Below are 13,988 nucleotides of genomic sequence, written 5' to 3'. Positions count from 1 at the left end.
CAAGCAAAATAAACCTGAAATGGCAAATGACCAACAAGTTAATATATAACAGTAGCTAAATACTTGGAAGCCTTGGATTTTTCACAAGCTGCTGCTAACTAAAATGGACCACCACCCAGGACAAAGGAACATGTTTGCCATGATCTAGTATACATACTGTGTATTGATAGGTAAAATAATTGATGTATGACAGAAAGAGGAATATATTCCAGATGTAATGTAAATATTGTAATTTGGTTATTACTTCTGTGCATTTGAGATGTTCAACGTTAAATAGCTAAACTCAATGCTTTTCTTACTGGAAAGCAGAAAGGAGTGTAGTTTGCAACAACAAATCTTCTAAGGTGTCCATAATTTACCTATTACATCAGTGTTGTAGGCTTTGAGTCTGCATTATCTATTTCCTTGGGCCATTCAATTTTCTTAGATCTTTTGCTCACACATACATTCATTAAACTGTGTGATCCAATGACGTTATCTAGTGCGTGATCTGAACACCACAGTTTCACTCATTTCCTCACAGGTTGGGTGTCCATCTTTTAGAAGATGAATTTCCCAATTCCAAGATGTGTCTTTTTCAGAACAAATGTTTAATTTTTTCATATGCCTCCTGGTTGAATTCTTCCTCTGAATTTCGTAAAGTACCGCAAACATAGAGGGGCAGCAGAGAGAATGGGGATTTATCAATGTGGCTAAAATATTAGACCAATATCTCTGTTCAACGTGTTTCATCGACGGCATGGGTCACACAAAGTCCCCCCCCTCCGCCCGTACACGTGGGAGGGGAGGGGGGGAGAGAGAGCGAGAGGGGGGGCAGAGAGAGAAAGATGACGGCCGTAGGGTGGCGGCGTAGAGGGGGGCGAGAACCGCAGCACAGAAAGCCAAAACCGGTCAAGAACAGAGTTTTAGTAATATATATAGAATAGATATTTGGTTAAATTTGGAAGTGAGATCTGAACCTCTGTTTTATTTTTAATCTGCCCGTTATAATTGTCAGTTGAGGCTCAAACAGGCAGAATTGATAAGGACAGCTTTTAAACTTTTCACAGATCTCTGTGTTACCTTTTAACCCTGTTACTGCCCTGCAAGTTGTGGGTTTCTGACAGCTGTCTCCTGCACTTGCACTGCTCTCATTCCTGCATAGTGTCTAATGGAATATCTTGCTTAACCTTCCTGTCTGAATGTCATGTGAGATCACAGAAAACCAACAACTGGATCTAATCTTCTTTCCTTGAAATCAACTATGGATTTAATTCCAAATGAGCTAAATTCAATTTAACTACAATATATATAACATTTCATGGATATTCATTCTAAATTAACCAATCAAAAAAAAGTGAAAATCTTGACACCAAATTTTGAAAGAAAATGGTATAATTAATCTGACAAATAGGCTAATACATCAGTGTATCTTTTATGTGCTTTCCAATAGAGCTGGCTTCGGAATGTGCCTGTGGTTACCCTAAACTATCAGAGGCTGTAAAAGAAGGGCGTCTTATACCACTACTTGAAGCAAACTCGTGTACGTTGGCAGATCTAATTCAGATTCTTAGAACAGGGGATGTGGAGAAGGTGAGGAACATCTCTCAAAGTATAACAACTAAATAAAGAGTATAATTTGTGTTTATGGTATGATTTTTAATTTTTTTTAAGTTACTGTATTTAAAACTGGATTTTATATTTCACCATGTAGACCTGGTTTTCATTTCAAATCAGTGACTGAAATGGAAAGTAGATCAATGTTGTTTATTTCTTTGAGGAAGAGTTGGTGCATACAGCTCAGCAGGATTTTGCCACACAACTAACTGTACACTCTGCAGCTGAGAAGGAGAACTCAACAATGAACGAACAAAGACAGAAGTAGAAAGCTTGTTTTGCTTTTCTTCTCTAACATATTCCCCTCAATAGACACAAAGTGTCTGAAGAAAGGTCTCGACCCAAAACGTCACCCATCCCTTCTCTTTCAGAAGGCTTTCGACAAGGTCCCACAAGAGATTAGTATACAAACATAAAGCACACGGTATTGGGGGTTCAGTATTGATGTGGATAGAGAACTGGCTAGCAGACAGGAAGCAAAGAGTAGGGGTAAACGGGTCCTTTTCACAATGGCAGGCAGTGACTAGTGGGGTACCGCAAGGCTCAGTGCTGGGACCCCAGCTATTTACGATATATATTAATGATTTGGACGAGGGAATTGAATGCAACATCTCCAAGTTTGCGGATGACACAAAACTGGGGGGCAGTGTTAGCTGTGAGGAGGGTGCTAAGAGGCTGCAAGGTGACTTGGATAGGCTGGGTGAGTGGGCAAATGCATGGCAGATGCAGTATAATGTGGATAAATGTGAGGTTATCCACTTTGGTGGCAAAAACAGGAAAGTAGACTGTTATCTGAATGGTGGCTGATTAGGAAAAGGGGAGATGCAACGAGACCTGGGTGTCATGGTACACCAGTCATTAAAGGTAGGCATGCAGGTGTAGCAGGCAGTGAAGAAAGGAAATGGTATGTTAGCATTCATAGCAAAAGGATTTGAGTATAGGAGCAGGGAGGTACTACTGCAGTTGTACAGGGTCTTGGTGAGACCACACCTGGAGTATTGCGTACAGTTTTGGTCTCCTAAATCTGAGGAAAGACATTCTTGCCATAGAGGGAGTACAGAGAAGGTTCACCAGACTGATTCCTGGGATGTCAGGACTTTCATATGAAGAAAGACTGGATAGACTTGGTTTGTACTCGCTAGAATTTAGATGATTGAGGGGGGATCCTATAGAAACTTACAAAATTCTTAAGGGGTTGGACAGGCTAGATGCAGGTAGATTGTTCCCGATGTTGGGGAAGTCCAGAACAAGGAGTCACAGTTTAAGGATAAGGGGGAAATCTTTTAGGACCGAGATGAGGAAAACATTTTTCACACGGAGAGTGGTGAATCTATGGAATTCTCTGCCACAGAAGGTAGTTGAGGCCAGTTAATTGGCTATATTTAAGAGGGTGTTAGATGTGGCCCTTGTGGTTAAAGGGATCAGGGGCTATGGAGAGAAGGCAGGTACAGGATACAGAGTTGGATGATCAGCCATGATCATATTGAATGGCGGTGCAGGCTCGATGGGCCGAATGACCTACTCCTGCACCTATTTTCTATTTCTATGTTTCTCCAGTCTGCCTGTCCCACTGAATTACTCCGGCATTTTGTGTCTATCTTTGATTTATACCAGCATCTGCAGTTCCTTCCTACATATTCCCCTCAATAGTCCCAGCACTGACTGTAGAATTCTATATCTGATACTCAGAAATCCTGATGGTTTTAGCATTCAGCTCACACTGTGCTGATTCCAATGCTTCCTTTCACAAATCAGGGCCTTGGTTCCTACACTCCCTCTCATACACCCTGTTCTCTTGTGCTCTTTCACTCACTGGAGTCCTAGTTCTTGCACTCCCTTTAATTCACTGGGGTCCTGGCACCTGCACTCCATTGAAGCTCATGTGATTCTGTTTCTCACATTCTTTTCAAAACTCACTCAGTCCTTGGGTGTGTTAATATATTAATAAGAACAGCATCCAGGAGACCAGCAAATCTACCATCAGGGTAAACACAAAATGCTGGAATAACTCAAAGGACCAGGCAGCATCTCTGGAGAGAAGGAATGGTGACGTTTCGGGTCAAGAACCTTCTTCAGATTGAAGAAGTCCGAAATGTCACCCATTCCTTTCCTCCAGAGATGCTGCCTGTCCGGCTGACTTACTCGAGCATTTTGTGTCCACCTTTGATTTAAACTAGCATCTGCAGTTCTTTCCTCCAAATCTACCATTAGTGTCCCCATGAATATATGTGATATACATATGAAATGTATTGAAGAAAAAAAAATCATAGCATTCTCACATCCCAAAGAATATGGGGAACATTAAAGAAAAGGGATTAAGGGATGATCAGTGTTTAGTTTATTATTGTCATGTGTACAGAGGTACAGTAAAAAGTATTTTGTTGCATGCTATCCGTTCAAAGAAAAGGCTATACATGATTACAACCAAGCCATCTACAGTGTACAGATAAAGGGTACAACCTTTGGTGCAAAATAAGGTCCGAGTAAAGATAGTTCAAAGGTCTCCAATGAGGTAGTTGGGAGGTCAGGATGGGTCAGTTGCCTGAAAACAGCTGGGAGGAAACTCTCTGAATGTATGTGTAAACCAATTTTTGTGCCTGATGGGAGAAGGGAGAAGAGGGAATGACCAGGGTGAGACTGGTCCTTGATTATGCTGATGGCTTTGCGGAGGCAGTGTGAAATGTGGATAGAGTCAATGGAAGGGAGATGCGTTTGCGTGATGGCCTGGGTTACGTCCACAATTCTCTGCAAATTTATTTCTAATGAATTCTAAATGAATGATTGATGGTCATTGTGGATTAGGTTAATCAAGAGACTTGATTTCATGATGTATGTCTCCATGACCTTGTATCTGAATAATTTGGAAAGAGAATTGTTTCCTCTCCTCCTTCCACTCCAATCCATCCATAACCTCCACCTCTCAGATTTAATCTGTTTCAGATCTTTGGGGAATCTGCTCGATCTCCTCCCACTCCAATACACACCTCTTCCCTGTCCCAAATATATATATACAATTAACAAAACTGTAGCTTACCAACTCGAGTTACATTAGGCATTCATTGAAATAGTTTGGGGATTTTGGCATGTATATGAAATGGGTCATAAGATAATTTAGTTGAGGCCTAAACTATAACATTTAATCGACATTTGGACAGGTACATGGATAGTGAATGTTTAGAGGGATGTGGGCCAAATGCGGGCAGATGGGACTAGTGAAGATGGGGTACCTTAGTCGACAAGCTGGGCTGAAGGGCCTGTTTCCGTGCTGTATGACTTTATGAATGAATAATGGGTGAATAGTGTAATAATTCCAGGCAACAGTAGCCCATGTGTAACATCATATTAACTGTCCTTTCTTCTGGTTGGGGGTGGGGGAGGGAAGAGGACGCATTAAGAGTACAATTGGCCACAATGTAAATGATCCTCAATCGATCCACTGCAGTCTAGAATGGAATGGAGTACTTTATTGTCACACGTGACAAGTCACAGTCAAGTGAAATTCTTTGCTTGCACATCCAAGGTATGCAATAGTCGCAACATAAACGGTGCTTACAAAGTTACAAAAATATCCCACGGCAGGCCCATATTTCTTCCCCCACTCCCCCCCCCCACACACACACACACACACGCGCGCGCACACACACACACACACACACACACACACACACACACACACACACACACACACACACACACACACACACACACACACACACACACACACACACACACACACACACACACACACACACACACACACACACACACACACACACACACACACACACACAGCGGTCCCCCACATGCCAGGTCCTCCATTGTCCTTTCCCCTGCCTCATGGCGGTTCCCCCCACGCTGATCAGTCTGATGTGCTCTTTAAAGAAAACAGCATCCTTTTTTCAAATAGAACTACTACCAAATCCATTTTAACTGTACAACTGCAAAGATATTTAAAATCAAGAAGGAAAGTTACATCACCCATATGTATTTGTTGAATGCTGTGCTCTTCCCTGGTTGTCCCTGCTATAGTGAGAACCATACTTAATTTACCATTGCCTTAATCTCAGGTCAGAACCGTCCTTCAGCTCCCAGAGACACAGAGAGAACTGGCCCTGCTCCTGGACCTTGAAGTGGGACAATTGGCAGGTTGTGCCCTATCATCTCCCTTAATAGTAAAACAGGAGAAGAGGCAATGTGGAGAAGCCCTGGCCAAGGAATTAGACGATGATGCTCCCGTCCCTGGAGATACCATTACTAATAAGTCACAGTCTGATCAGTTGGGGCCTGAGAGCCAGGAAATTGCAAAGTTGAGCTTGCTGCCTGCACCCAAACATGCAGATTCCAGTAACAGTGATGCAGCAGAATCCATGCGACCAAATACCCCTTGCAGCATGAAAAGAGAACCCGGGAGTGTAGTCGCAAAGATTGTGACTGCAGAAACGATTGCACGTCTTGAAGCTGAGGTAGGAGAACTTCGGGCAGAGATGGATCATCGCTTGCAGTGCGTGAATAATCAGTTACTCGAGGCAGCAGAAGAGAAGAACAAGTTGGAGGATGAATTATACGCCGCAGGAAGAGAAGTGAACCATCTGGTTCAGAAACTTGAAGCGATAGCAAAAGGGAAGATACAGGAAGAAGAATCGATGAAAAACAACTTGAGGAAAGAAAATGAGGTTTTGGAGAAGAGAAATAAAGAGCTTCTAAATGAGATTGCAAAATTGGAATCCAGCCAGCGAGACGTGGAAGCAGAGTTTGAAGAGAGGAGTGAGGAAAGTTTGCAGAAAATGGCTCAACTGGAAGAAGACAAGAGGAAGATGGAAGACAAATTCAACTTAATGCAGCAGGAAAATGCAAAGAAACTAATGGAGTGTCATCAAAGTATTGAAAATCTGAGCACGCAAAGTGGGGAAATGAAGGGAAGATTATCAGAAGTACAATCCAAGGAAATAACTCTGACCAATGTGGTGGCAGAAATGAAAGAGGAAGTTGAACAGTTGATGAAAGAGAATAAACACCTGCTGAACAAAATTAAAGTGGAGAATGAAAAGGCAAGTAGAATTCACCAAACAATGCATCATTTAACAGGAGAGAATGAAAGTCTTTTAGGAAAAGTCAAAGAACTGGAAAATGAACTGGAGGATTACTTCACTGTGAACACTGCAGCACAAAACAAAATAAACCAGTTAGAAAATGAAAACACTAAGTTGAAAGAAAATGTAATTAAAGAGTTGAAAGCCCAGGGAGATGCTGAGATAAAACACAAGCAAGGTGAGTTAAAGACAATTTCAATGCAACTAAGTGATGATTTATTACATGAAGATTCGAGCTGTGGAGATGACAGGAAGGTGATGTTCAAAGCCAAACAAATGTGTGAAGTGAAACAAAGCAAAAACCTGATGGAACTGAATATTGAACTTAATGATGTATTGACCGAGACATCAGCCATGAACATCGCTGGGAGATCTAATGATTACAAAACCTTGGTGCTCAAAGACATTGCAGATGATGAAAACCAACTCGATGATGGAACGAGAATGATCGTTGAAGCATGCTGTGAAGAAAATGAGGTTTTTAAAGACCATTAATTACTCTGACAAAACCAAATTGTTAGAAAGTATTGTTCAGAGGGGAAAGTGGGAGGGAGACATTATTTCCTAAATTACAAAGCTGAAAAGAATGCTTTTAATCAAACATCAATTATGCTATTCCTGTAATTTTCCAGTTACTTCATTAGTCTGTTTTCCAAATATTTTAATAAAATAAGAGTTTGAAGGGAACATATCTGAATAAGAATAATTTGCTGTGTGGTAAAAATGCCAGCTTTCCTTTATAAATTAATATCTTAATTAATCAATCCCACATTCAATAAAAGGAAAGAGGATCATCCCTGGAAATGCCACAGTGGGATTATCAGAGTTTACAAAGGAAATCACCAGATGTTGAGAAGTCAAAACTGCCATCTATGTAAATATTTAGAGAATCCTTAAAAATATTGACCATAGTCTTCCATCACTTCCAATGTCTTTCGTAAAATGTGCAGGAAAGATGTGCAGATGCTGGTTTAAATCGAAGGTAGACACAAAATGCTGGAATAACTCATCGTGACAGGCAGCATCCCTGGAGAGAAGGAATGGGTGACGTTTCGGGTTGAGACTCTTCTTCAGACTGATGTCAGAGGAGAGGGAGGGACAGAGTTAGAATGCAGTCGGGGACAGTAAGACTGGTGGGAGAACTGGGAAGGGGGAGGGGATGGAGAGAGAGGGAAAACAAGGGCTATTTGAAGTTAGACAAGTCAATGTTCATACCACTGGGGTGTAAGCTACCCAAGCGAAATATGAAGGTAGACAAAAATGCTGGAGAAACTCAGCGGGTGAGGCAGCATCTATGGAGTGAACAAAATAGGCGACGTTTCGGTTCGAGAACCTTCTTCATTCAAAATGTGAGGTGCCATTCCTACAATTTGCGCTGGGCCTCACTCTGGCAATGGAGGAGACCGAGGGCAGAAAGGTCAGATTGCGAATGGGGGGAGGAGTTAAAGTGCTGAGGAACCGGGAGATGTTGCCTGTCCCGCTGAGTTATTCCAGCATTTTGTGTTGATCTTCATAAAATAATTTAATCTATTTATTTATTTATCTATTTATCTTTTTATTTATTTATTTATTTATTTATTTATTTATCTTTAAAAAAAGATTTTATTTATTTATTTTTAATTTTTTTTATTTATTTCGAACAGAATAAAAGAATAAAAAGCCAATGTGAAACAGCATACAAACAAACCAAATCAAAAATATTTATAGTGTCATAAACAATATCTATAAATAAATGAAATCATATGTGTCCGAAAAGGAGCAGGAAGAAGCCAAAGCTTATTCATTCCCACCCCTTATTCAACTGCTTGTAATTATCTTATACAAATTTAGCAGCTATATGTACACCATATGTACACCAGCCACTATATGTACACCAAATTATTTACATTTGAACATGAATCAAATATTTACAAAGCCATACAAAAAAGAAAAAGAAAAGAAAAAACCCTCATATACTATACAGTATCTTAGTCATATTTACAACCCATCACTCTATAATCACCCTTCCCAATACAATCAGAAAAAAAATATTTTTAATTTCAGGTGCAACTGACTTCAGTGGAAGGGAAAAATTCACTTGAGGATTTACTTGGGAGAGCAGAGCTGGAGCTGGAGCCTAATCATGAACAGGTGGACAAGACAAAAGCTGAGGTACTACATCTGTGAATTTCATTCCTCTGCTCAATTTATGGATGATAATTCTGTCATCCCAGAGAGATATATCATGAGGTTTTTTTTGCAGTCTTGACATTCACTTGGTTTAATGGATTGGAGTTTTGTAAGAAATGCTGGCATTATCTTTGGCAGTAAATTCATGCACATTTTTAGACAACTAGTACCTTTCTAAAGCACTGTATTTGACAATAAAATAAGGCTCCATTTAAAAATGGCTTGATCATGAAAATGTTTATTCAAACAAACAGGTTCGCTTCTCATCAACTCCCTCTAATATTAATTAAAATGCAGCTATCTAGTATTTTCCTCATTCAAGAACCAATTACCATAGTAATGGTGCTATGTATTGTGAAAAAGTGCCAAGAAAAACCACAACACCATTAAAAAATAAGGTTTAATTTAAAAATGGCTGGATCGCCCATTATCATTGATAAAATACAGCTACAGTATCTGCCGTTTTCCTCATACAAGTCCCAATTACTGCAGCAATAGTGCCCTCTACTGTGAATTTATGAACTGCGTTTCATAAAACATCGTGAGATATTATTCCAGTACATTTGTTCACAGTAGGTTCTAGTTATGCACCTCACTCATCAATGAGATATGAGAATCAAAATTTAGGATATTCACACTTTAAGTCTATCGATAAGAAAACAAGATATAGGAGAGGCATTCAGCTGCTGTGTCATAAAGTAAGATCGTGGCTAATCTTTACCGTCCATGTTCCTATACTAACCCTATTTCTCTTGCACCCCTTCAAATATCAAATCTTAGCATACACTGCTATATTGTACTACGTTTCGGACAACAACATAAATACTTTATAAATTAAGATTAGTAAAATGCATGAAATGTTTTTATTTGCTGCTGAAAAATAAATTGAAAACATACATACATATTTCCAGTGGTATTGAAGGAGGCCATTCGGGCCATCGAGTCTATGCCAGCTCAAAAAATCCCTTCCATTGCATTGCTCCAAATATTTCTTGGTCACCTATTCTCTCACACAAACTATTAGCACCCCTGATTCTCTGACTACTTGCTTACACCCAGGGTAATTACAGAAGTAAATTAATCTACCAGACAGTCCATCCTTGAATTGTGGGAGGAAATTAGAGCACCTGAAAGGAAACTCATTTGGCACAGGGAGGACATATAGACAGTGCTGGATGTCGATACAGTGACACAGCGGTAGAGTTACTACCTTACAGCACCAGGGACCCGGGTTCGATCCTGACTACGGGTGCTGTCGGTATGCAGTTTGCACGTACTCCCCGTGACCATGTGGCTTTTCTCCAGATGCTCCAGTTTCCTCCCACATTCCAAAGGCGTGCTGGTTAATTGGTTACTATAAATTGTCCTTAGTCTGTTGGGAAATATCTACTGTATGGGGATCGCTGGTTGGCACGGACTTGGTTGGGCTGGAGGGTCTGTTTCAACACTGTATCTCTAAACTAAACTAATAAACTCAAGGTCAGGATTGAAATCGGGTTGCAGGAGCTGTAGGGCAGCAGAACTACCCGCTGTGATGCTCCGCCACAATCTGGGTGGCAGAATAGAAAGTGCATTTCATGTTGTGAGCGAAAAGCAAACTGCTGGAGGAACTCTGTAGATCAAGCAGCATCTACGGAGGGAACTGGACTGGCAACATTTCGGGTCAGGACCCTTCTTCAGACCTGAAAGGTTGTCTGACCATTTCCTTCCACAGATGCTGCCTGACTTGCTGAGTTTCTCCAGCAGTTTGCTTGTTGCTCCAGATTTTAATATCTGCAGTATCTTGTGTGTCGGTTTTCATATTTTGACCCTGCATGCATCTATTGCATCTTTTGTGAATGTTCCCCTGTCATCATGGGTTAGTGAAGCCGCATTCTTTCACAATTGTTAAATATAGGTGCATTGTTGTATTGACGCATTTTGAAGAAACCCTCAGACCCCAATTTCCCCATTATAGTTAACTAAAGCAATTAATCACCAATGGAGACATTCAAAACTACAGTTGCTGGAGTGTAGTAAACAAACTGCTGGATGAACTCAGTGGGTCAGGCAGCATCTGTTGAGGCAAATGGACTGCCAAAGGAAGGGTCTTAATTCAAATCTTCAACTGTCTATTTTCCTCCACAGGGTTAATTTAGTTTAGTTTAGAGATGCAGCGCGGAAACAGGCCCTTCGGCCCACCATGTCCCCGCCGACCAGCGATCCCCGCATATTAACACTATCCTACACCCACTAGGGACAATTTTTACATTTACCAAGCCAATTAACCTCCAAACCTGTACCTCTTTGGGGTGTGGGAGGAAACCAAAGATCTTGGAGAAAACCCACGCAGTTCACGGGGGGAACGTACAAACTCCGTACAGACAGCACCCGTAGTCAGGATCGAACCTGAGTCTCCGGCGCTGCATTCGCTGTAAGGGGTTGGACAGGCTAGATGCAGGAAGATTGTTCCCGATGTTGGGGAAGTCCAGGACAAGAGGTCACAGCTTAAGGATAAGGGGGAAATCCTTCAAAACCGAGATGAGAAGAAGTTTTTCACACAGAGAGTGGTGAATCTCTGGAACTCTCTGCCACAGAGGGTAGTTGAGGCCAGTTCATTGGCTATATTTAAGAGGGAGTTAGATGTGGCCCTTGTGGCTAAGGGGATCAGGGGGTATGGAGAGAAGGCAGGTACGGGATACTGAGTTGGATGATCAGCCATGATCATATTGAATGGCGGTGCAGGCTCGAAGGGCCGAATGGCCTACTCCTGCACCTAATTTCTATGTTTCTATGTAAGGCAGCAACTCTACTGCTGCACCACTGTGACTGACCTGCTTAGCAGTTTGATTTTGCTCCAACTAATCACCAATTCTGATTTGGTGACCCTTTACATACAAGTTAAACTCTTAGCATTGGGTTGACCTGATCATCCCCATTAAATTAAAATGTGCCTTTCTGCAGTTGGTTCCCCCTGTCAGGTAGCATGTTCTAACTGAGAATGCAATGCAGTTCCCAACTCCCAGATCATCACCAGTAATGCAGAGTGCCAGCACCCAATGTGTTGCACAACAGCGGTGTGGTTAATAGTTAATTCTTGTACCTTTTCTTCTTTGTGCACGTTCTTTGGCTCCAGTCAGTTGAAATCAATAGCAACATCTCTGCTTTACGATGCTTTTAACATTAACAAACTCAGATAACCTCATTGGAAACAGAGAACAACAAAACATGTCCCTTCCCATCTACTGTTACGGAGAAGCATCAGCTCAGTGCTCGACATCTTTTATATCATCCATCCACATATAATAAACTATCAAACTGGTCAATTTTACAAACAAGTTTACCATTACCTGATGCCACACAATATTTCATGTGTTGTGCATTTTATAGCCACTGTGTTACATGTGAAGTGTATCATCTGCTGCTAAATAATCATGAAACATCGAATCTAATCAATATATACTGATGTTTTGATTTAAAATTTTGTTTTAGTTGCTATTTGAGTTCTTTGTTGGATAATGTGAAATTTATAATTTTTTACGCCTTAAAATCCAATTATATAATATGGATAATTAAGTAATAGCAAACACATGTTCATGCAGAGTAAATGGCCATAGAATGTAAGTCTAATCATTAGCAATAAACTGTGAATTATTGAGAACGTATTTAAACCACAACTATATTTTTGACAATTCATCCAGCAGAGGGAGGTACAAGATATGTTCAATGCTCACAAGCACAGTCTGGATACACTCCTGCACTGTGTTGCTGGTGTTTATATTTAGGTGTCTTAAAATATGATGGTAGACAGAAAATGCTGGAGTAACTCAGCGGGACAGGCAGCATCTTTGGAGAGAAGGAATGGGTGACGTTTCAGGTCGAGACCCTTTTTCAGACTGATATCTTAAAATATGATGATGTTCGTGTATACTGTATGTTTTTGCAGCCACGCTATTTGTCCTGAGGTAAACCTACCAGCCCACAAAATATAAAAATGTTGAATAAGAGAATAAAGTTCATGCCTGTAATAAACCATAAAACAAAAAAATGGATGACTTCAGAAACAAAAGATATGAATTATATCATATCAAGTTGTATTAAAATGAAGAAACCATTTTGAATAAAATGTTCAACTCTAGTAATGATAAAACTATCTGGTTTATCTGGGTCTTATTCTTCATTCTCTTTTCCATTTAAGCATTTCTGTGGATCAAACTTGCGGTATTGTTGAGAGTGTACAATTTATAATGTCAGCTCACCAATCTTAATGAACTCACAACTTTAGCAAAATCTGCAATGCCTGCTATATGTGTCATTCAAGTCAGTACTGGTTCACAATGAAACTGAAAACCATTAAATTACTATCAAAGACAAATTACATAATTGTTTCAACAAGGATGCATTTCTGTACAGTGTTTCATGGTTTATTGGGAGCTGCATTAACCAACAGTGGAGAAAATTGGATGATTATGAATAATGCTTATCACCAGTAAAAAAGATACCATGCTTATTTTTAAATTGTCTGTCCTTTGTCAGAGTGTTCCAGTGCAATCTATTGGCCAAACAGCAGACTTCAGCTCCGAGAACATCGTAACTCTTCAGCAACAGATTCTCACATTGAATTCCCAGCTTAAAGATCAGACAGTTTTGGAAAGGAAGCTGCAGGAATCACACTTTAAACTGGGACTCCTTCAAAACCAGTTTGACATGAAGGTAACTCCAGTTTACCACATACATTCAAACTTCAATTTTGAGCCAGTAATGTGAACTTTAAATTTGTGGGCTTAACTATATCATGCATCTTTTAATTTTAAACAATAATAATAACTTTATTTATATATCATTTTTCATACAATAGAATGCAATCCAAATGCTTTCCAGAAAAAAACACAGGTCTAAACAAAATTACAATTTAAAACAGTAAGGACATAGGCAGTTAATAGCATAAAAGCACAGATTTATATAAAAATATCTTATAACTATTAAAACTCTGATCTTGGATGTGTGTGTGTACAATCACATCTGCTCGAAAAAACGACGCCCTGACGATAAAATATTCACGTATTCCTGTCGAGTTTTATCCAGTGGAGTCTTATCTGAAAAATTCATGCTTTATTTCTCGAGTTATTTATGAAAATGTTCAAAAATCTTAGA

At 40.1% G+C, this 13,988-nt stretch overlaps 1 protein-coding gene across 4 annotated transcripts in view; it reads left to right on the top strand.

Annotated features, from left to right (window-relative positions):
* The window catches only part of LOC129701593 (myosin-13-like), a 125,631-nt gene that overhangs the window by 44,300 nt on the left and 67,343 nt on the right, over positions 1–13,988 (top strand). For all 4 annotated transcript variants that reach the window (XR_008724218.1, XM_055642879.1, XM_055642873.1 and 1 more), the window contains 4 exons: positions 1,433–1,572; positions 5,664–7,163; positions 8,730–8,837; positions 13,371–13,547. Coding sequence is in view for 3 of the 4 variants with exons in the window: in XM_055642879.1 (XP_055498854.1) it covers positions 1,433–1,572; positions 5,664–7,163; positions 8,730–8,837; positions 13,371–13,547 (1,925 nt within the window). In the remaining variant the exon portion in view is untranslated. The remainder of the gene's footprint in view (positions 1–1,432; positions 1,573–5,663; positions 7,164–8,729; positions 8,838–13,370; positions 13,548–13,988) is intronic.

This window comes from Leucoraja erinacea, chromosome 1 (assembly GCF_028641065.1).
Source record: "Leucoraja erinacea ecotype New England chromosome 1, Leri_hhj_1, whole genome shotgun sequence".
Classification (NCBI taxonomy): Eukaryota; Metazoa; Chordata; class Chondrichthyes; order Rajiformes; family Rajidae; genus Leucoraja; species Leucoraja erinaceus.
This window is presented reverse-complemented; position numbering and strand designations above follow the sequence as displayed.